Source organism: Crocodylus porosus, unplaced genomic scaffold (assembly GCF_001723895.1).
Source record: "Crocodylus porosus isolate Cpor-Errol unplaced genomic scaffold, CroPor_comp1, whole genome shotgun sequence".
Lineage (NCBI taxonomy): Eukaryota > Metazoa > Chordata > Crocodylia > Crocodylidae > Crocodylus > Crocodylus porosus.
The window spans coordinates 25,175,081-25,195,671 of NW_017728950.1; the positions used below are offsets into that span (position 1 = coordinate 25,175,081).

At 42.8% G+C, this 20,591-nt stretch overlaps 1 protein-coding gene across 4 annotated transcripts; it reads right to left on the minus strand.

Annotated features, from left to right (window-relative positions):
- Positions 1–5,816: 5,816 nt before the first annotated feature.
- AMBN (ameloblastin) lies at positions 5,817–19,455 on the minus strand. Of its 4 annotated transcripts, none has more exons than XM_019555387.1 (11): positions 19,334–19,455; positions 18,560–18,628; positions 16,438–16,488; positions 14,120–14,161; positions 11,411–11,527; positions 9,795–10,031; positions 9,320–9,358; positions 8,800–8,862; positions 8,641–8,685; positions 8,302–8,346; positions 5,817–6,839 (listed from the first exon to the last, which is right to left on the minus strand). In XM_019555387.1, exons 2-11 carry the CDS (start codon positions 18,611–18,613, stop codon positions 6,312–6,314), a joined length of 1,221 nt encoding a protein of 406 aa, XP_019410932.1. In that variant the 5' UTR covers positions 18,614–18,628; positions 19,334–19,455; the 3' UTR covers positions 5,817–6,311. The 4 variants fall into 4 exon arrangements, with proteins under 4 accessions (XP_019410932.1, XP_019410931.1, XP_019410934.1 ...); XM_019555386.1 differs by having other exon boundaries at positions 14,120–14,164; XM_019555389.1 differs by lacking the exon at positions 16,438–16,488.
- Between the last annotated feature and the right edge of the window lie 1,136 nt (positions 19,456–20,591).

The window sequence follows — 20,591 nt, forward strand, 5'->3', positions numbered from 1 at the left end:
CCATGGAGATAAAATGAGCAACTTGCAGCCCTCCAGGATCCCATGGTGCATCAGTCCCAGCCACCCTCATTTCCACTGATCCTACCCAGAGCAGGGATAGAGTCCTTGGCTAAGTACAGGCATTCAAGAAAGTCTGAGGCACAAGTGCTCTAACTTCTGAGCTTTACTCTAAGCACCCAAGGTTAGGTCTGGAGCAAGCAGAACAAATATTAGCCCTTTGGTGGGGTGAAGTTTAGAGCCTGCCTGCATAGGCCAAGCCCAGCAGGTAGGGGGAGCTCTTGCACCCCTCCCAGCATGCCCCATGGGCTACCTGGGCTGCTGAAGACTCCTGAACAGAGCCAAATGGACAGCCTACCCCTGATTGGCTGCTGGGCATGGATCATCAAGCCCCCAATCCCCTGCCATCATCGTGACATGCTCATGCCTTCATTTCCTGGCCAGCACACCCAAGCAAGGAGAGCCAGGAACTGCAGCAGGTATGTGCGCTTATGGCCATGAACCACCAGCTGGCCATCCTGTGCATGGCCACCCAGCTTACCCTGTGCCCAATAAGTGTGCGTGTATGTGTGTCCTGCATGCCTGGATTCTGTGTATGAGTGTATGCGTGTGCCTACACACACACAGGCATCCAGGGCCCAGGCCACCAGCTTTCACACATCCAGTGAGGATAATGACTGCATCTTGCACATCTTTCTTTCCCCAGGCTGATGGAGAGTGGGTGCTACACTCCTAGGGTCCCTAATCTTATCATCAGTGATGTCATTGACCCCCTCCCCCCCCAGTCCTTGTCAAGGGGCTAACCTATCCCTGCCTGCCCTGGTTCACGAGGGGCAGCTAGACTGCTGGAAACAGTAGTTCAACTACAGACCAGGCCTGGCACCATGAGCACAGGGATGGGGAGAAGGGGCCCTGGTCCTACATAGAGGCAGGCTATCCAGATCTGCAAAGGCCTGGCTAACTACCTCCTCACCCTAGTGGGAGCCATCCCTGAAAGATGGCTGGAGGGCTTCAAGTACCTATACCCTGGCACTGGGCCAGGGGTCTCCTGCCCTAGGCTCCACTGGCCCCTTGTCACAGGCAGTGTTGGCAACAACTGAGGCTACCCAGGCACATTCCCCTTCCCTTCTCTCTTCCCAGCGTCCCTCAGGGGCCTACATGGGTGTGGGGGAATATGAGGCAAGGAAGAGACATGCCTCAGTTTAAAATGTTCTGGTTGCCAAACTTTTCCTGTGTTTAATAAAGAAACTCTGTTGATCGCTGCCCATGTTTCAGCTTGGTCCCTCCTCCCAATTAACACAAAACATCAAACCTTTGGCGGCAGTGGGGTGGGGAAGGGGTTGAGAATGGGGTGACAGAACCTGGAAGGGGGGTTAGGTCAGCAGAAATGCCATAGGTCCCTATCTCAACAAAGACAAAACCTTGATGAGGAGGCATGGAATAAGGGGGGCTTTTGACCTGGCACCCTACTTACATCTTCAATGACTGCCTTTCTTGCATGTGTACCAGCCTCTGGCTTCTTTATATGGGTGTGTGAAGCAGGCCCTATTTGATTTGGATTCAGCCCAAATCAGGGACGATGATTTGATTCATTGATTTGGATCACTGTCCCTCATTCGATTCAACCAAAGCTGAATCTGAAGATTCGATGCTGATTCAGAGAATCAGCAATTTGGACATAGACACAGCTTTAAATGCTTTTGCTACATACCTTGAGGTACCAGCACGGCTTGTGAATGCTGCAATGCTGGGGCATATGGAGCGTCCCACAGGAGCATGGGGGGGCCCTCCACATGCTCGTCAGTGAACCCGGAAGTGCTTTACACCATGCTCCCCAGCATCCATAAATTTCATAGACATTAGGGGCTAGAAGGGACCTCATGAGATCACTGGGAAGTCAGCTGGGATCATGTGACCCCAGCAAGAGAAAAGCATGACTCCATCAGGACTTGAGCCCTGAACCTTTGAATCCCTTCAGCCTCTAAAAGCCCAATGCACTATGCATTGTGCCATAAAGCCACCTACTAGCTAGAGCCCCCTACTACCTGGAGGTATGTAGAAAAAACATTTAAAGCTGTGTCTATGTCTGAATCTTTCTGAATCTCTCTGAATTGATTCAGAGGGCTCCAATTCGATTCAGAGAAATTAAAGTGTTCTCTGATTTGATTCAGATTCAAAGATTTGGCCACCAAATCGGGCTGAGTCTCTGCCGAATCAAATCAGGGACTGAAGCTTCACACAGCCCTACTTCTTTACTATTCATTCCTTCCAGGAAGATCACACACCAACTGCAGATGCTTCCTCAGCCTGACAAAGGGTTTTTAAACCCGAAAGCTTGCTAAGAAACATATTTCCAATGATTTAAGTTGGTCTAATAAAAGATACCATATTCACCCAGAGAAACTTGTTGTCCAAGGAATTGGTAGGCACCCATCCACTGGCCAGACGAAATTGCTTGGTGGACTGGATCCAGCCTGCAGGCTGCATTTTGCCCACCCCTGGCTTGGGTATAAGCATATGATCCAGCATGTCTAGGTTCAAGTCCCTTCTTTGTTATAGGCAGTTTGTGTGTACTTGTGCAAGTTTATCTGTGCCTTATTTGTATGCTTATATTAAGGGGGAAGAGCACTGCACTGCACTATTTCCGTGGGAAGATGAACATACCAAAAAGAGATGTTCCATGGTACTGAGGGCCACTTCAGGGCCTAAGATAAACAAGAGCACACAGCATGATTGGAAGGTGAACTGCAATGTGTGTTTTACATCTGTCTAAATCAAGTTCAAACAGGTTATTAGAATTTCCAGTTGAGAAAGTTCCTGCGTAGCTACAATGTCTGCTACAACTGCCCCAGTCCATGACTTTTGAATGACCTGTGTATTGCAGACAACATGCGTGATGCTGCCATCTGGCATGTGCTCATATTTTATTTATATTCTGTTAAGGGCCAACTACATTCCCACCCCTGCCCCTTGGGTGAAGAGGGTTTCACACTTGTACCACTGATGGCATGCAGCTTCATTAGTAAGGGTGACAAGAGAAAGCCCCTTCAAATAAAGGGCCCAATCCATGCCCAGTCTATCCTCTATATGGCTTATCTCTGCTTATGTAGCTCGGACCACTCAGTGAGGAATATTTCATAGTTATTATGCAATGGTCTTTAGAGGTGGTATGCAATACATAGAAAGAGGCAAGTGATAAATGACTTATGAGTGGACTATCGAAATGGTGAAGTGACATGACTGCAGTCTTCCAGAAGGCCTCGGCATAGTCACCAAGTCACCTGGTTCCCAACGCAACATATGGTTCACAGGCTCACGCAACTGTCCTGGCTGCTTTATTTTAGTTCAGTTTCTGGTGCCAATGCCATGCCCATGACAGTTGCTCTTGGCACCTGTCTAGTCTGAGCAAATCCTCATCTATCAGTAAATGCACTGACAAGGTGGAGGTGTCTTGTGAGGATTCTTACAAACTCCCTAACAGGGTCAGCCTTTGAGTACCAGGAAGAACTTCAGCTTTCACTTTTAAGGAGCAGTTGTGTTTAACTCTGCTTGCTTGCAAAGTTAACCATGACAATGCAACTTGATATTAGCAGGTGTAAACCAGCTGTTTGAGGCTCAGAGGAGCAATCTGCCTGGCTCTGCTTCTGGGGTCGTAGCAGATCACAAATTCCACATGAGTAGCAGTGCTATGAAATCTAAAGAACACACATTCTTATTGCGTTGGTGAAATGTGGTTTGTGTCCCAAAAACTCATCCCGCTGTCTCTTCCCCTAAATACATAGCCTTCTGGGCCTCTGTATCACAATGTAATCATGAGATGGAGGAGACAAAGACAGAGGAATGGGTACAAGGAGAAAGGGGAAGAAAAAATTCACAGATGCACTGCTAAACTGATAAAGTTGGCTTTGCTTTTTAACTTTTCCAGTGGTTTAGTGTGGATGCTGTTCCTTCAAGTGACACCAGAAAGATTGCTTTTTCATTGGGTGTATGGAAGAATTGACGGTGTCCAGGAGAGGAGGCGGGGAAGAGTTGATGAATTGGAAGAGTGTGGGGAAGGGGAACATCCCAATGGAACTATTGTGTGCCACCAACCTTAAGGAGGAAACCCTTGTTCATCCACAGTGCAACTGTGAGTGAGCTGCGTATCAGATTTGAAACTCTTTTCAGGTAAGCTTTTCGTCTTTTCTGTCAGGAACATCTGCTTTCTGTCTCAAATGCATGAACTCCTATGCATCTGCAAATACAGCAAGGGCTGGAATCTCTATCTCCCTGGATCTTGTCCAGGATTTTTCCAACTCCTCCTTTTCCATAGGTATTCACTTTATCTTTCACCTCACTTCTTTATCACTTGATTTTTCTCACTTCATATTTTCCCTCATGTTACTTTATATTTGCCTCTTCAGGTGAGGTATCAAAGAAGAATGTGTCTTGGGCAGGACCAGTCTCTGATAGAGCAGCTCCCTAGTCAGAGGGGACTCTTGCTAGGTTGGCACAGTCCTTTCCCTTAAATAATGCCTGAACTGTATGAAAGAGCTGCTAACAATGTACCGGGCTTCACAGTAGCCAGGCAGCAGAGAATGCAACAATCCTGAGGACGCAGAGTAGAGATATACTACCTGAAATGGGGGAAAACGGGATGAGAAATTAGTTGGGGCTCTTTTGGAGCAGAAGCAGTAGATCAGAGGCCACCACCTTGAGTAGGGTGGTCATCATAGAGGACAGTCCAGTTGTCCTCTGTCCTCTATTGATACGAAACCCAATGCTTTTATGTCTTCTGTTTTTCTCTTGAAGAGAGAAATAGAGGACATAAATGCATTGGGTTTCGTATCAACAGAAGACAGAGCAGCAGAAAACCGGACTGCCCTCTGTGATGGCCACCCTAACCTTGAGACCTGACCTGTGACATGCCTTTACCTGGCCGGAGGCCAGCAGAAGCCACATGAGGCACACCCAAGTCTGGGGCTTGCAGGAAAGAAACTGGTGTGGAGGGGTCCCAAAGAGTCCTGTCCCATGACCTGTTCCAGATGGTCATTAAAGCTAGATTAGGAACTATGGCTCTCTGTATTGTAATTTAAAGCCATCGTGTCAAGGGACATTGCACTCTTTATTTCTTGTGGGGCACTGGCTTTGGCATGAGGCAGGTGGAATTGGCTTGTCGGGATGTACATTAGTCCTTCAGTTGGTGGGTTGTGCTCATATTAAGCGAGATGTTATGACTAGAATTCAGATGATGAATTGAGCAGACCCCTTGGTTCTGAATGATGTCTGAATACAACGTTTCTGGCATCTCTACTCCCAGCAGTGGGGTTTGTTATGGGTATAAATGCTTATGGGTATGGGCCCAAAAAATTGTACTTCTCCCCCCACAAATTGTTGTTGTATTTTCATGTCAGTGAAGTTTTGAATGTCCAGTTTTTGCCAAAAATCTGCCCTTGAGAGACTCCGAGTCATTTCACAAACTTCATTGTGTGACCGCAGCAAAATGCTTGAGAAGTTAGGCCATTTTTTTTAGTGTGTGTGTGTGTGTGTCCCAAGTTGTTTTAGACATTAATCAAATTCATAAAATTAAAGCTGTGCGCACCAGCCACAGCCTAAGCAGCACACCTTGGCCCATGAATAATCACATGGCAGAATCTGGTATAATTTTTTTTCTCTGAGCTAGGAATCTACTCACATTTTCACTGATGCCTTTTTTTGTGAAAGGCAAAACTTGGCTGTGTATGCATTTTGGATGACATAAAGCACTCTCCGCATATAATCCCTTTCTCCAGTTAGAAAATATGCTTGCTTTTTGTTTTAAAAACAACAAGAAACATTGCAATTGTTATATAGAAGTTTATTATATACTAACTAACCCTCAAGTGAATTAGACTAACATGTTTAACAAAGCCAGGGGTTTGGGCCATAAACACCAGCTAACTGATTGAATGAAACAATGTGTCTATCAGAATGCATCTCAGTTCTCTAAAGGCAAAGTTTTAAAAAGAAATAATTGTTATACGTCATCTTGGTTTTATTCTCAGGGACACTCCACAAACACCTGGAATTTTACTGATTTCTAGGGGGGAGGGGGAAACTGATGGTAATTAACTGCAGGATTTAGTTGAACTATTAATCACTTGAATGTGAAGAGAGCTTTTTTCTTTCTCATTTGGGAAAGAGACAAAATAAAGTTGCACCAGCATTTCCACAGCTGCATAAACACATTTAAATGTTTTATTGCTAATGCCATAGAAGCAGATAAATAGATCCATTGGCCAGTGCATCAGGCATAGGGTATACATGAACGATATGAGTATGTTTCCAAAATATGCTCAGGGCTCTTGGAAATGCCAGGCATCTTGCATAACCTGTGGCTGTTCAGCCCCATTTCCTGCCATGAGCGTACGCTGAGATTCTGGGAACATGGTAGGGTCCACGGTCACTTCTTTCTGTATACCCAGAGGTACTGTGCCCTCAGCACCAAAGGGCATAAAGCTGTCAGGGATACCCTGTGTTAATTCTGGGGCTGCAGCAGTTGGAGTCACCCCTAGAGTTCCTCTCTGACCAACAGGATTGACCTCTTGGCCTGGCATATCGTTAATGTTTGGCAAAAAACCCTCCTGTCCTGCTGGGGTCCCCTCTGGAAAAAGTATGGCACTTCCATGGCCTGCAGGATTCAGGGCTGGAAATCGGGAGCCCCTTGAGGGGCCCTGGTTGGCCCCTCCTTGGAAGGCTGGATTATGTGCTGTAGCAGGGTTATCATCTTCCGTTGTGAAATCTCCCTGGAGGGCTGGGTCCTGAGGCATCCCTCTGAATCCAGGAATCATGGCACCATAGGCAGGTGCCCCACCTCTACCTCCCTGGGGGGAAAAAAAGGTGAGGAACTGTTATTCCATGGCATTGCTATCACAGTGGCTAGTCTGAGAGTAGGCCAGACAGAACTGGTGCGGGTTTTGTGCCATCACTAAAAGGCAGCCTATCAGAACAGCCATAGGGCAGGCTGAAGTGATCGACTTTTGTCCCCAGGAAGCACAGCTATTTATATTCCGGGCTACACAGTCACACTAATCTCTTCTAGCTTTTTTCACAAAAAATGGACCAAATCCTGTTCCAACCTGCATCTACGTTTTGTAAGACTCAATCATCTTTGCCTTCAGATGTTTTTCAGGGATTGAGGAGGGTCAAATATGATCACCTGTAGGACCACATCCAGACAAGTGCAGCCGTACAGAATGTGGCACTGCAGACACGTCAGTGGCATCACATACTGCACGTTCAGTTGTTCTCCACACTCCAGGGCAGCAGCATGGAGGATATTCAGGGGTCAAAAAAACTCATGGGAGAAAAAAAGCAGAGCAGTGCACTTGGTGGCAGCATGCACCACCCAAAGCTGGAGCCTGGCTGGCCAGAGCCACGTTCCACTGCCAGCCAAACTTCATGTGGCAGGAGCAACATGGCTGCAGCCCTGGGAGGCCCCCAGGACCCAGGTAAGGCTGCTGGGGCCAGCCCAGTGCTGACTGCAGCCTCCCCTGCCCCACTGGGGTAAGTTGCCATGTGCCAGGGTGCACATGGCACAGGTGTTTCCAGGGATAATTATCAGCAGCACAAGGTGCACTGCTGCTGGTTGCCCCTGGGGAACCAAATGTCCATGCATGTCTGGATGCAGCCTAGGTAGCTAATAGTGGAATAGAAACTGGCATTTAATTTTTAAAACTTCAAAGGAAAATGCTTATCTATGGATATTTTATCAAGAGATCTAGAAAGTTTAGTTGCTTTACTATATGGAAGACACAAGCTGTATCTGGGGCTTTTTGTATCATGTTTCTCCAGAACAAAATACAGCGTACATTTGCAGTTCAAGGACTCAGGGCCTTCAGGTCACTGCATTTGATTGCACCTGTAAGGATTGATTCTTTTTTACAGTAAGATCCCTTTACCCCACTTTGGAGTTTAGTGAATATAAATTACAAAGAATTCAAAGTGTATTTAGCTTAAAGCAAGCTCTGTATATATTTCACTCTAGGAACACAAGTGTTTTAGCACAAGAGCCTTCACTTGGCAGTGCCTTAAAGAGAAATGTGGGAAAGTAACATTATTCTCTGGAAATACATAAAAATGCCTTTTAAAAATCCAAGGTGACTTTCCGAGCTTGTGTTGGTCAACCTATTAACAGTATATAAACATTGCAAAAGTGACAAAAGTTCTGGGAGAGAGTCCTCTTTCCTTTACATATTAGAGGAGGACTATAACAGCTGTTGGTGATCATATGTTTGCAGTGGAGAACATGTTTATAACACAAAGCAAATCCATGAAGTCACGTACCAGCATTTCTTCTGAACTCACTATGCCAAGCCTAGCAGGAGCACCCTAAAGAAAATAGAGCCAAGTACAAATCAGTCTAGCCACATGCAAATGTGACTTTGTTTTGCTGAACTCTGGGTTTTAAAAGAGACCTTATATTAAAATTTGGTTAAGATCTCGAAAGTCATCTGAGCAAATTAAAACCCACTTCCCAATAAAAACTTGTGGGAGTTGGACATTCAAATTGCTCCCATGGCACTGAACATTTCAGGCTTTCACTTTATATTGTGTTGCAATGGTAACAACTCACTTGGAGTATTAGATAACTTTTTTTAGGTAGAAAATAAACAATAGACTTACTCCTTGGTTTGCTCCATAGGACATGTAAAACAGGGCAGGATGCAACTAGACATCAAGAAAGTGATAGTTAAAAAAAGTAGAAAAAGGGAAAACTTTAAAATGACATGAGTGTACAAAAGGCAAAGAGGAACTGGGGGGTGGAAATGGGAAGGTACTTACTGCTGGTTGCTGTTGTGGTTGCATTGGACCTTGGTGGACTAACTGATGGACAATTGGGTACATCTTCACCAAAAGAAATAAGCAGAATATTTCAGTGCAACACAAGACAATATAGCAAATAACACAATTGCTTTGAAAGGGCAAGATAGATATTCATAGTCACGTTCATGTGTCTTAGATACCCTAGCAATAAAAAAGGCACACACACACACAAAATATTCTGAGTTTTCCAATAAAAAACTCAACTCAGCCAACCAAGAACAGCAAAAGTAATAGAAGCAGAAAGCTTTGTAGCAGAGAGAGAGGAATTTATGTCCTGTACTGTAAACTATTTTTTCAAATATGTTTTTTAATGTAATTTTTATATTTTAGAAGTCTATTACACAGGGGAATTTCTTGGTTGGTTTAAGCAATCTTAGCTTCTTGTGCAGAAATGACAGATTACACTGCCTGAGACCCTGAAATCTTTGGTAACATGTTCCTGTTAATAGGAAAGATACATAAAAAAGACTGCACTTACCACCTGACCCAAATGCCCTGAATATTCCAGTGCTGGTAACTGCATTAGAAAACAAAACTGCACAGTAAGTAAAATGGATTTGAAATGTTAAGATTCAATAACAACAAACTGACACGCAATAAAAAAGGAGAGAAACTTTGCTGTACTAGCCAAATAAGTCTGGCCTGCTAGCGAGCACTTTTTCCATATAGGGACAGGAATTTTGCTCTCTGACCTCCTTTCAAACCATGAGTTCCTGCCATCTTTTTTCAAGTAATCATCACCTGTAAGTCCAGTTGTTTCAAGAAATTTAGCACAATAAAAGATAATTGTGTGGTGACGCCGTATAATTAATGTAAATACATTCAAACATTAGTGTAGGCTTGACAAATTAGCCACTGCACAGGCCTTATCCAAAGTCTGCTCACACCAGTGGCAGCTCACTCACTGATTTCCATGGGCTTTGATTTAATCCACCTTGGCCTTCAATAGCTACCTGTAGCTGCTTGTCTGCTGGTATCAGTTGTTGAATCCCAGGCAGTTCTCCTTGCTGCAGTGGTGGCTGTCCCACTTGGATGGGTGGCAACACGTCGTTCTGCTGTATTTGACCTTGCTTTGAGGGCAGCATTGAGTGCAGGGAAGGATTCTGAGCCTGTAATCTTGGTTGCTGTGGCTGAAGTGGGGTCTGCTGTGATGGCAGAGGTGGTGGATGTACAGGCATTGCATATTCATACTGTGACAAGAAGAGGTGCAGCCAGGAGAAAAAGGATAGGAGAGTGGTAGTTAATTATATCAAAGAAATTTAACTTAGAGAACTGAATCACTCAGCCTACTGAAAAATGAGGCCAGCATTGCTGTCTCAACCCTCTGAAGCCTCTTTGGGCCCCAGCATTGAAAACCCATGCTTCATTGCATTGAATTGCCTTGTCTTTTATCTATATTATTTGCAAGTAATTCCTAATCCAGTATGTTACAGTGCAGACTTTACAGTTGTCATAACATTTTTTCTTATGCAATGTGATGAAAACAGATTGTTTTCTACAACTGTGTTTACATCTAGGTCCACAGTCCCCTCTAATCACCTGGAAGAGGACAGAATCTCAAGGTGTACTCAGTATTACCTTTCCAACATCCTGACTGTAAGTGTTAAGGGTGCATAATTAACATACGCTATTTACACAATGCCATTTTTTCCAAACTAAATTTAAAAGAAGAGTCTTGATTTCTCTCACTTAGAGGCCTCTATCCATCTTAGGAATCTCTATACCCCTTCCTGCTTAAACCATACCATTTATCTTCCCAATGCACCTGTGAGGCAAGGTACTATCTACTTTATAGATGGGGTACTGAGATGCAGAGAGACTTGCAGCCAGATTCCAGAACTTAATAGCACTGACTATTGCTGTGCCTAAAAATCAGGCTGTGGGGCCAGAACTTGAAATTCCCAACACTTTAAATGGGGAACTCTTGATGCCTAGGATCGGAAGGGAACACATAAAGCAGCCAATAGGAAATGCCAAAGGGATGGGGTCTCTGAAATACTATCTCTCTCTGGAACTGAGGCATCTGCCTACAACTCTGAATTAGGTGCCTATGTGAGATTAGGTGTCGTGGCCTAGCTCCCCAAGGGTACACTAGGTATCTCGGATGGAGCAGGGAACTGAATTTGAGTATTCCAAATCAGAGATTTGCAATCTAGGTATTCCAGATCAGGTATTAAGCTCTCTTAGCTACCAGACCATCTTGCCCCATAGAAGCAGCTGGTTTTTTTAAAGATGCTCAGAAAATTTTGCCTGGTTCAATGGATTTAGGCTATCTGATTCCCTTAAGATTTTGTTGCTGATCATGATCACTAAATGACGTTCTTTCATCTGTTTCCTTGGGGTGACTGAGTGACATTCATAGGAAAACAGAACTTTCAGAACCAAGACAGACATTTTGTCAGTGTGTCTGCTACAAATGGCCTACAGTAGGTCTTCACAAATGGCTAACTTCTGCTGCTCATAGGCAGGTGCATTTCCAGAGTGCTTCTGACTTGCATGAGCCTTTACTGATTTCCTGAACACAGTTTCTGGAGTCCTGGCAAGTAGACAATGCCGAGAAAATGCTCACCTGTTGGGTCTCATGTTCCTGTGGTCTTCGCTGTAACCATGGAAATGAAGAGTGTGGTGGTAGAAGACCATGCAGCCAGACTGAATTAAATGGTTCACCGTAGTCGTATCGACCATACTAAGAGATTGGGGAAAGCAGAGGGAGACATTTTCAGGCTGCTTTTATGCCAATTTTTATTATACCCATGTACTGGACAAGACTTGGTGAGCACCATCCTACCATCATATTTCATGCCCTCGTTAAAACTTGAGGGAGACACAGTTCAGTTTTGCAGATGCAAAAACTTTGTTAATATTTTAAGGGTGTGAAGGCCACTGGGGATTGATTACAAGACAACAATCATTGGGGATTTTTACAGCTATTTTAACCTTTTCCCAATCACAGTGATTAGATGCTTTTTTGATTATGTGCCTCTTCAGTTCTGATTCACATTCATGATCCAGCTAAATGGTCTTTACATTGTAAGCTGGGATAGAGGCAGCATACAAGCTTTGTCAGAAAGTTCCTGGACTCCATAAGTTATGGGTTTTATGATGTCAGCTGTTACTGATGTATGTCATAGACATACACAAGGGCTAGGTACAGACATTCAGAAAGCCCAAGGTGGAATCAGTCTAAGTTACGCAGTTTTTTCTGTAAGTGGTATAGTTTAGATCAGCAGCAAACAGAACACACATTCACACTTTGGTCAGGGCGGTGGGCATCTTAGATTGGGTTCTTCCATTTTAAAATCAGTTTATGTGTGCTGAATTTCTGTTTTGTTATGGGTATAGTCCAGTTTTGTGTGGCAAATTTCTGTTCTGTTATGGGTATAGATCTGTTTCCAATCACTTATACCAGTAAAAGTATAATGTCTGGACCTGGCCTAATTGTAGACTGGTGAGAGTAGAGGGCCAAGTTAAGCCTGCCTAATTTTTCTAACATTTGACCTCATCACTGTTTTAGCACTGGACACATTAGCAAAATGGAAAGTGCTGAGTATTTGAAAGCAAGGGCTAAAAATCATCCCTGAATGCTGATAACAATTTTCAAGGAGAATTACTTGATGAAGTCCCAGTGCTGTGTGTCTGAACATCTCACAGTCCTGCAAATTTATCCTCATCTCTCCCCTGTGATGAAGTCAAGTATCACTATCTCTGTTTTACAGAGAGGAGACTAAGATTGCTGGCGGATGTTAAAGACATTTTTAAAGATCTGGAATGCAGTGAGCCTGACATTGGGGAGCCTTTCACTGATGCTGAGTTCACACTGCCCCAGACCTTTAGAAGGCAGGCGTGCAGCTGGGTGCCCCATCTGAAGGCCTGCCTGACTGCCTTCTTATGTTCCTGGGTGCTAAAAGCTCAACATCAGAGAGAGGCTCCCTGATGTCAAGCTCCCAATGCCCCCCATGGTGTAGTGAGGGATGAGGAAACTCCCCCACCCCACACTACACTTGCCAATTTGAAGAGGCACCCATGCAAGCTCCCTCATCCCCAGCTCCCATTTAAATGGGTGAATACAGCTGGGGATGGAGGAGCTTTCCCCATCCCCTGCTGCACATGTTGGACACCCCTTAAAATGATGTGTCCAGTAGGGGATGGGAGGCATTTCTCCATCTCCAGGTGCTCCTGCTGGATGCCTTTTTAAAGAGGTAAGTGTGGCTGAGGATGGGGAAAGTTCCCCCATGCCCAGATGCTCTTGCCCATTTAAAGAGCAGTCCCACGATAGCAGCTGGGATTAAGGAACTTTTGCCACCTCCTGCTGCTTGCATAGGTGCATCTTTAAACTGGCATGTGCCGCTGCACACCCCCATCCCCAGCTGCATGCCTGGCATCCCCCAGGATTAAAGCAGCTGGGTTCAGAACCTGGAACTGCCCCCACGCCAATCCCACTAATTGTGCAGGGGTGGCTTTGTCCTGGCCCCCTTGGTTGCCTTGTGCCAGACCCTGATGCTCAGCTCAGCACCAGGATTTGGCACCAAGCAGCCCTGTCCCAGCTCAGACCCAGGCTTTCCCCTTCCTGATCCGAGAGGCTGTGTCCCAGACCCCAGAGCTGCCCCATGCCCTGAGGCTCACTAGGATCTTGCACCTTAAAGGGCCTTTTGGAGACTGCAGGGCAAGGCTTTTTAAGGTGCTGAGTTCTGGTGAATTCACATCCCAGTGCTGACAATCAGCTGACTGTCAGCATTGGAGCCAGAGCAGTCCCCAGCCAGGTTCCAGACCTGGGGCTGTCGGGATCCTAATGCTGACAGTTGGCTGATTGCTGGCATCAGGATGATAGTATGCTACACATTCAGTGTATGGCACCATACAAACCAGCCACAAAAATGAAACCTCTTCAAAATTCTGGGAGGTTTTTTCATAATTTGTATTCAAAGAATAAGCTTTATTTCAGTCTGGGTATATGCAACAGAACTGTTTCTGCATATGATCCCTAATGACCACACACATTTGAGTTTTCTAGGTAGAAAGGGGTATTAAGTGTTTAATTTGATGCTTAGTCACTAAAACCTAGAGTTATCATCATTCCTATGAAGCTGTCTTTAGGCTGAAATGCCAATAATTTCAGTGTCCACAGCCACTAATACCACTTTGCTACCTATTTATTGCTACTATAGAAAAGAAATTGACAAATAGAACAGTATTGTGAAATGTGTATATAAAGTAACGTACCTTTCCAAAATATTCACAAATTTCTCAAAATAATAAGTGTTTTAAAATAAATAGGTACCTGTGGAAGCATGTTCATGTTTTGTCGACCATATTGTCTCATCTTCTGACGAACAAACAGAAAAATCTTTTACTAATGACATCCTCACCGTTCATCTAAATGCTAATACAAACTATTATCTACTGTTGAGTGATTATGAGAAATCCTTCCTTAGAAGCAGAACAATCAACTACACAGTATCTCTAATACCTCTTTATGAAGCATGGAATGACCGTCATATTATGCTTAGTATAATACAAACCATACTGAATCTATACCAACTAACAGGTAACGGCAGCTCATCATTATGCTGGAGTGTTTTATATATGAAATAAGGAAAGAAGATGCACCTGAGAAGCTTGACAAATATGAAAATTATATGTAAAAATATTGTTAGAAACATCCTGTGAAGCTTGAATTTTGAAAGTTTGGGACATTATTCAGGACCAAACTCGGCAAAGCACTTATAGATATGTTAATTTTATTCACATCACATTACCTTCAATCAGTGGTGTCTTTAACTGGACTGCTTGTGCGTTTAAATTTTACCATATTATGCTGGAGTGCAGCTGCATTACTTGCAGAGCTTTTGCACTAAGTTAAAAAAAATCATTACAATACTGTAATATTTCTTCAATACTTCACTTAGTATTTGTGGCATTAGTGAAGTGGTAAAATAGAATAGTCTTTTTATTCCATCATTTGCTCCTTGTCATGGCTGAATCATGGCATATAACCAACGGACTTTCTGATCCCTTTGTGCAGATTCACTGAACTCAGTACTAAGGTTGGTATTTTCAAAAGCATGCAGTGTTTGCTTAACTCTACTCCCATAGGAGTCAGTCAGGAGTTTTACCATTAAGTTTGACCAGAGTAGAGGGAAGCCAAGGGGAATTATACCATTGCCTCTTAATGGGAGCTGTTTAGCGAGCTTTGAGAGTTCATGAAAATTCCAGTTTCCACCCATACACATACACTCACATTAGCTAAGTTGAAGCCAAAGCTATATAAAAGATGCTGGTTCCAATGAAGTAAAACTGAACAGTAAACTTGTGCTTCACTTATTTGTTCTCTGTTTAAAATGGGAGTTCTTAAAGACAGGGGCTTATCTTTGTAAAGTAACTTATACATGCTAGGTCATAGTAACCACCACCACCCTCTCCTAACACTGTAACTGAGGAGATGCCTACATCTTGTCTGAAATCTTTCTTTTCTTTTTAGTGTTCTTTGTCACTGTGACTTTTGTTTTGAAGCCACTCTGAAACAGTCTCATTTCCCTGAAGCCAGAAAGTACTAGAAAACTCATGATAGACTCTGTTCATACAATTCCAGAGCAGTAAAGTTTGGCTAGGCATTAGCTTCCAGGGTAGGGATTTTCAAAGGAACCTAAGGAAATTAAATATGCGATTTACTTTATATTTCAACTGGATTTGAGTGTCTAACTCCCTTAGGCATTTTTTACTGACTTGAAGTTTGCCCATCACTAGTGTACATATTAATGAGCTGATACAGCATTGATTTCTTCAAGCTGGAAAGCATTATCTTACCCAAAAGGTGGGAGATTGAGGCAACAAAGTTAATATTTGGGGACAATTGATTTTGTTTTGTTGAAAATCTCACTCAGGAATATTTTTGCATTTAGGTAAAATAAATTGGCAATTAACAAGGTGTATGTTTTTGCAGAAGTAGCAAGGATTGATTCAAACATAGAAGTTAAGGAGTTAGGTTACACTGTCCATATTACTCAGATGACATAAAGAGACCATCAAGGGGTTGGCAGAAAACTATTAATATTGTTCTCTTGAGGAAAAAAGCCAGCAGGTATTAGCTTCTTTTAGACAACTTCCCAAGAACCAAGCCAAGAGGGTAGGGGGCTGATCTGCTCGAAAGGATTGTTAAAGGAGTGAACTCTTCTGAATGCATCAAAAAGGAGACCTAACTGTAAAACCAAACCATGACAAGCTTTTCTGGTATGGGAGTTAGTTTTATTTTCCCTAATTTGGGGATTTCAAAAAGATATTTGGTTATTGTTAAAAGTTAAATCTGCTCTCTCTATATATAGATGCAGGCACTGGAAAAAGAAATTGCAAAATTCTCATGAAATTTAGCAGGAGGGGGAGCCACATGCCATCTTTAACCAGGTCTACTTTGGAATATTTTACTCAGTTAATTAGCCAGGGGAGGGGGGCCCTCTTTAGCTGTGAGAAGTCATTTTTCTGGATAGTGAAATCCTGAGTTGCTTGTTCTTCCTCCTGCTTCATCTCACCCACGCTGTACTAGTTACAACAAGGGTTTTAAGTAAATGGTTGCCATATACACAACAATGGAAAAACATATACCTCAAAGCTCATACTAGCCATTCCACGTGTCCCAGTATGCTGAGGGTACATCTACAAGCAAACAGAACAGCTATTAGCACCCGGCTTTGAGAGGTTATATATTCCTCACCTGGGCCTACGGAGGTGTGAAGGTAAAGATATTAGGGAGAAGTCAGTGTTCTGTAGCTAGGGATGATGCTATGGATTCACATAATAGAAGATTAACAAACATAAAAAATTATCACAGCAGTTGGACCTCTACAGTTGTGCATGTCCCCACTTTATTACTATTTATATTATTATATTAACATTATGGTAGGATCCATAGATCCCAATTAAAAGGCAGGGACAAAAGAAAGAGTCCCTGCCACAAAGCTTCACAACTGAGGTTAATCAGAAATGTCCTGCCAAACCTTTTTTCCGTTTTGACAAGAACAGGTGTACAAGTTGTGACCAAAACTAGAAAGAGACCAGTGATGACAGTGTTCATTGAGGGAGGAAAAGGGACTAGGTTGAGGCCTACATCGATAATCAGAATTAACAGGGCAAGAACTTGAACTTCAATCTCTCACTTCCCCATAGAGGTGTCCCAGCCATGAAGCTATTGGCTGTGCTGAAAGAGAGATCACTCTGTCCTACTTGAGCTTCTCTGTTTTGAATGAATGCATAGTTAATGGACCAAAAAAGTGTGAAAGGTCCATCCTGAGCCTAGCAACCCATCAGGCTAGTGTGATTAAGACATGCCAGTTTCTGTAGCCAGTGGTACACAATGGAGTGATGTGGCCAGCTCCAAGTTCAGTTGCCTTTGACTCCCCAGCCTGAATGACCAGTTACCATGTATGGCTGGATTGTACTAGGGATTTTGGCACAGATCCAGATGAAAACTCAAACTTGCACGGCTAGAGCCATAGTAATACCCCCTTACCTGCTCTGCCACTGTGCCCTAATATAAAACAGACTGAATAATGTCATTCAATGCAGTGATCCCTATGGACCTACTTGCAGCTAATTACAAGTCAAACAAGTGTAAGTATACAGAATTGAGGGCTTAAGTATAAGACAAAAGACTAGAGGGAGCAAAATCACATCCTCCTTTCTCCTGCAGGTCCAGAAGTAATATTTGGAAGCTTAGTTTTTCTTTCACAAAAGATTGTGTTAAATTACACTGCGGACTTTGGGACCTTCCTTCCAAGAGGTGGCTCTTTGCATACACATACCCTGGCGTTGTTCAAAGCATCCAAAGAATTGTGTTAATTTTAAAATCGGTAAAAAGAGACAAATCATGCAAAACTTTTAATAAATATGTTTTGGGTTTTTCAACCAGCTTCACCATATATGCATTTTGTGAGAAGAAGAGGATTTAAAAAACCTACTTAACGGTAGCCTATCTCTCCTTTCCCTGAAGTCAATAGCAGAACTCCTGTTGGCTTAGCTTTGATCCTTTGGCCAACATCTCATTGATTTTAATGGAAGCCAAATCAAGGTCAACACCGAGCACTTCTGAAAACTGTACCTTTTGTTTAGAATGCTGAACACTTTCTGTTCAGTCTGATTCCTGGGAATTTTTACAAGTCTAATTCTGGTTTTCTAATTCTCCCTCTCTGCATTTCTTCAACAGATTTGTAGAGATGGGGAAAAATAATACTAGAATAAACAAACAAAGTGGTAAAAACGACAACCTATTGTAGGACTCTCTTGTGAACTTTATGACTTGCCTAGAGGATCTTAAATGTGTCTTGAAATGCAAAAGATAGAAATATATTTTTCAAATGAGCATATTTTAACAGGGAACAAACTGCTATGCTAGCTGTAAAATCTGGAGTTTCCTTGAGTGCTGAATTCTCATGCATGGAGGATCTGTATATTAGAGAAGTGAAATCCCAATGGAGCAGGTTTTCCAAACACTTCAACACCCAGCATCTCCCTTGAGAACAACAGGAACTACAAAATGCTGAACATTTGGAAAATGTTCTCCTAGAAGTTGATTTTCAAGAGCTGTTCTCTTGTCAGTATACTCCCCGCTGTACAATTTGTGTTGCCAAATCATATTCATCTATACATGGAATTAAAGCCAAGAGGCAAATTGGTAGGTATTTTCCCCTAACAAACAACCTAGAATTTGATATATAAGCATATGACTTACTGGCAAAGCAAACCCTGTGCCTAGGAGGCATAACGTCAGCATCCAGACATTCATATTTCAGAGCTCTACCTGGAACAGAATTGTTGTGGGAATTTTAGATTAGTTTTAGCTCCTGGAAATTAAATAGTGCACTGAACAAACCGTATCATTATCAATACAAGTACATTATTACATGAAAATCCCATTCATTTTCAATCATTAAATCTGGGGACTGCTGAATTCCCATAACCAGTTCATGCTAAGATTATAGGCTGTAAGGTATCTCGTGTGGGAATACTAGTATGAATTGTTTGGGATTTGAAAAATCAAATAACAAATTGTATAGTAAAATTAAATGCCACTAATATTTCATTCTGAATGCTATACAGACTTGGTATGGTATGTGCAACATTACTATTATCGTTAAAACTCTATTCTGCCTGCTCTGCTTTCATACACTAAAGTATCTTGGAAGATGCAGGCTAGTTAAATGATATCCTCCTTATCCTGCAGGCCTGACATTGTCCAGCTAAACAAAATATCTATTTGCCCATGATAATCCTTTTCATAATTACATCCCTTCACATAGAAAATTCACAGTTCAGTCCCACCAATTTCATTACTCCAAATTGTGGATAATCATTGATCTTCTGTCACAAGCTGGGAAGTTGACAGCAAAAGTACTTTTCAGCTAAGTGTACCAAAATGTTTGATGGAAGTAGCCCTAACCCTAAGGATCCCCTACACAACAAATATCTAGCCTTATCCACAACAGACCAGTACAATTAGCATTACCTTGATTTGCTGGCTTGAGTTGCTTTTTTAGAACCTGCAGATCCAAGTCTCAAAAACCTTCACAAGATGAAGTCTTGTTTTGTATGGCAATCATTTGTGAATTTCCCTTTCTCAGGCTAGCCATGAACCTTATTTAAATGACTAATTAGCCAATCAAAATGGAGAGAGAGATGTAGGCATGACCTACCAGTAATTACTTCCCAACTTTCCATCACACACAAAGTGGTAGGCCCTACGTTCTCATTAATTTTAATTGCATACCGCAGCCTATATTTGGGGAGGCATTTTCTTCATATAACAGAGTGCACACAAAGAGCATGCGGCCTAACTCTGCTCCCAGTTACACCAGGTGTAAATTGAGATTCCATCAAATTGTGAGTATTAGTCCCAGGGTTACATTGGAAGCAGAATTTTTCCATTAGATTTAGAGCCTGGTGGGTCATTGTTTTGGGTAGGGGAATGTCTGGTAGCAAACTACACCCCATATCTTATGGAGCTCTTCAATGGACAATGGAATATAGTGAGTATTGACTCTAAATGGCATTCTCTATTCAGCTGTGTGATAGGCAGGGCTAACTGCATAGAGACCATCGTTGTGTTTACAGCTAGGTTGGGTTTGCTAAAGATTTTCTTGCCATACAGCTCTGACTATTACCGGAAGCTGTAAAATAAGACCGCATTCTACACCTGGCCCATTGTGAAACAATATAAGAAAGGATGCTGAATTTGTTCACGTGCCCTGCTAAGTATATGGTTGTTTCAGAAGTGTTGTTAAGAGCAGTACCTGTATCATAGTTTGAACTGCAGCATTAACTAAGAATCACAGCTTTCCAAGCAGCCTGAGTGAGAAACATGGATTCCTCTTCCAGGAGCATGAGTGCTTAGAGAAGTATGATATGAGCATTAAAGTAAGAATATACGCATTAGAGAACTGGGCCTCTGGTGGAGAATGGTGTTAGCTGGGATTTGGTGCTTCTGTTCACAGGAGAATTGACCACCCTGAGTCATCCTAATACCTCATCATCCAAACACATAATGATGGAGCCAGTACTCCACACCCAGAAAGCCAACCTGATCCCATAAGGAAACACTTATTAAGTAGGGCTGTGTGAAGCGTCAGTCCCTGATTCGATTCAGTGGAGATTTGGCCTGATTCCATGGCCAAATCTCTGAATCAAATCAGAGGACCTTTTAATCTCTCTGAATCCATTCAGACAGATTCGGTGTTTCAGATGTAGACACAGCTTTAAATGTTTTT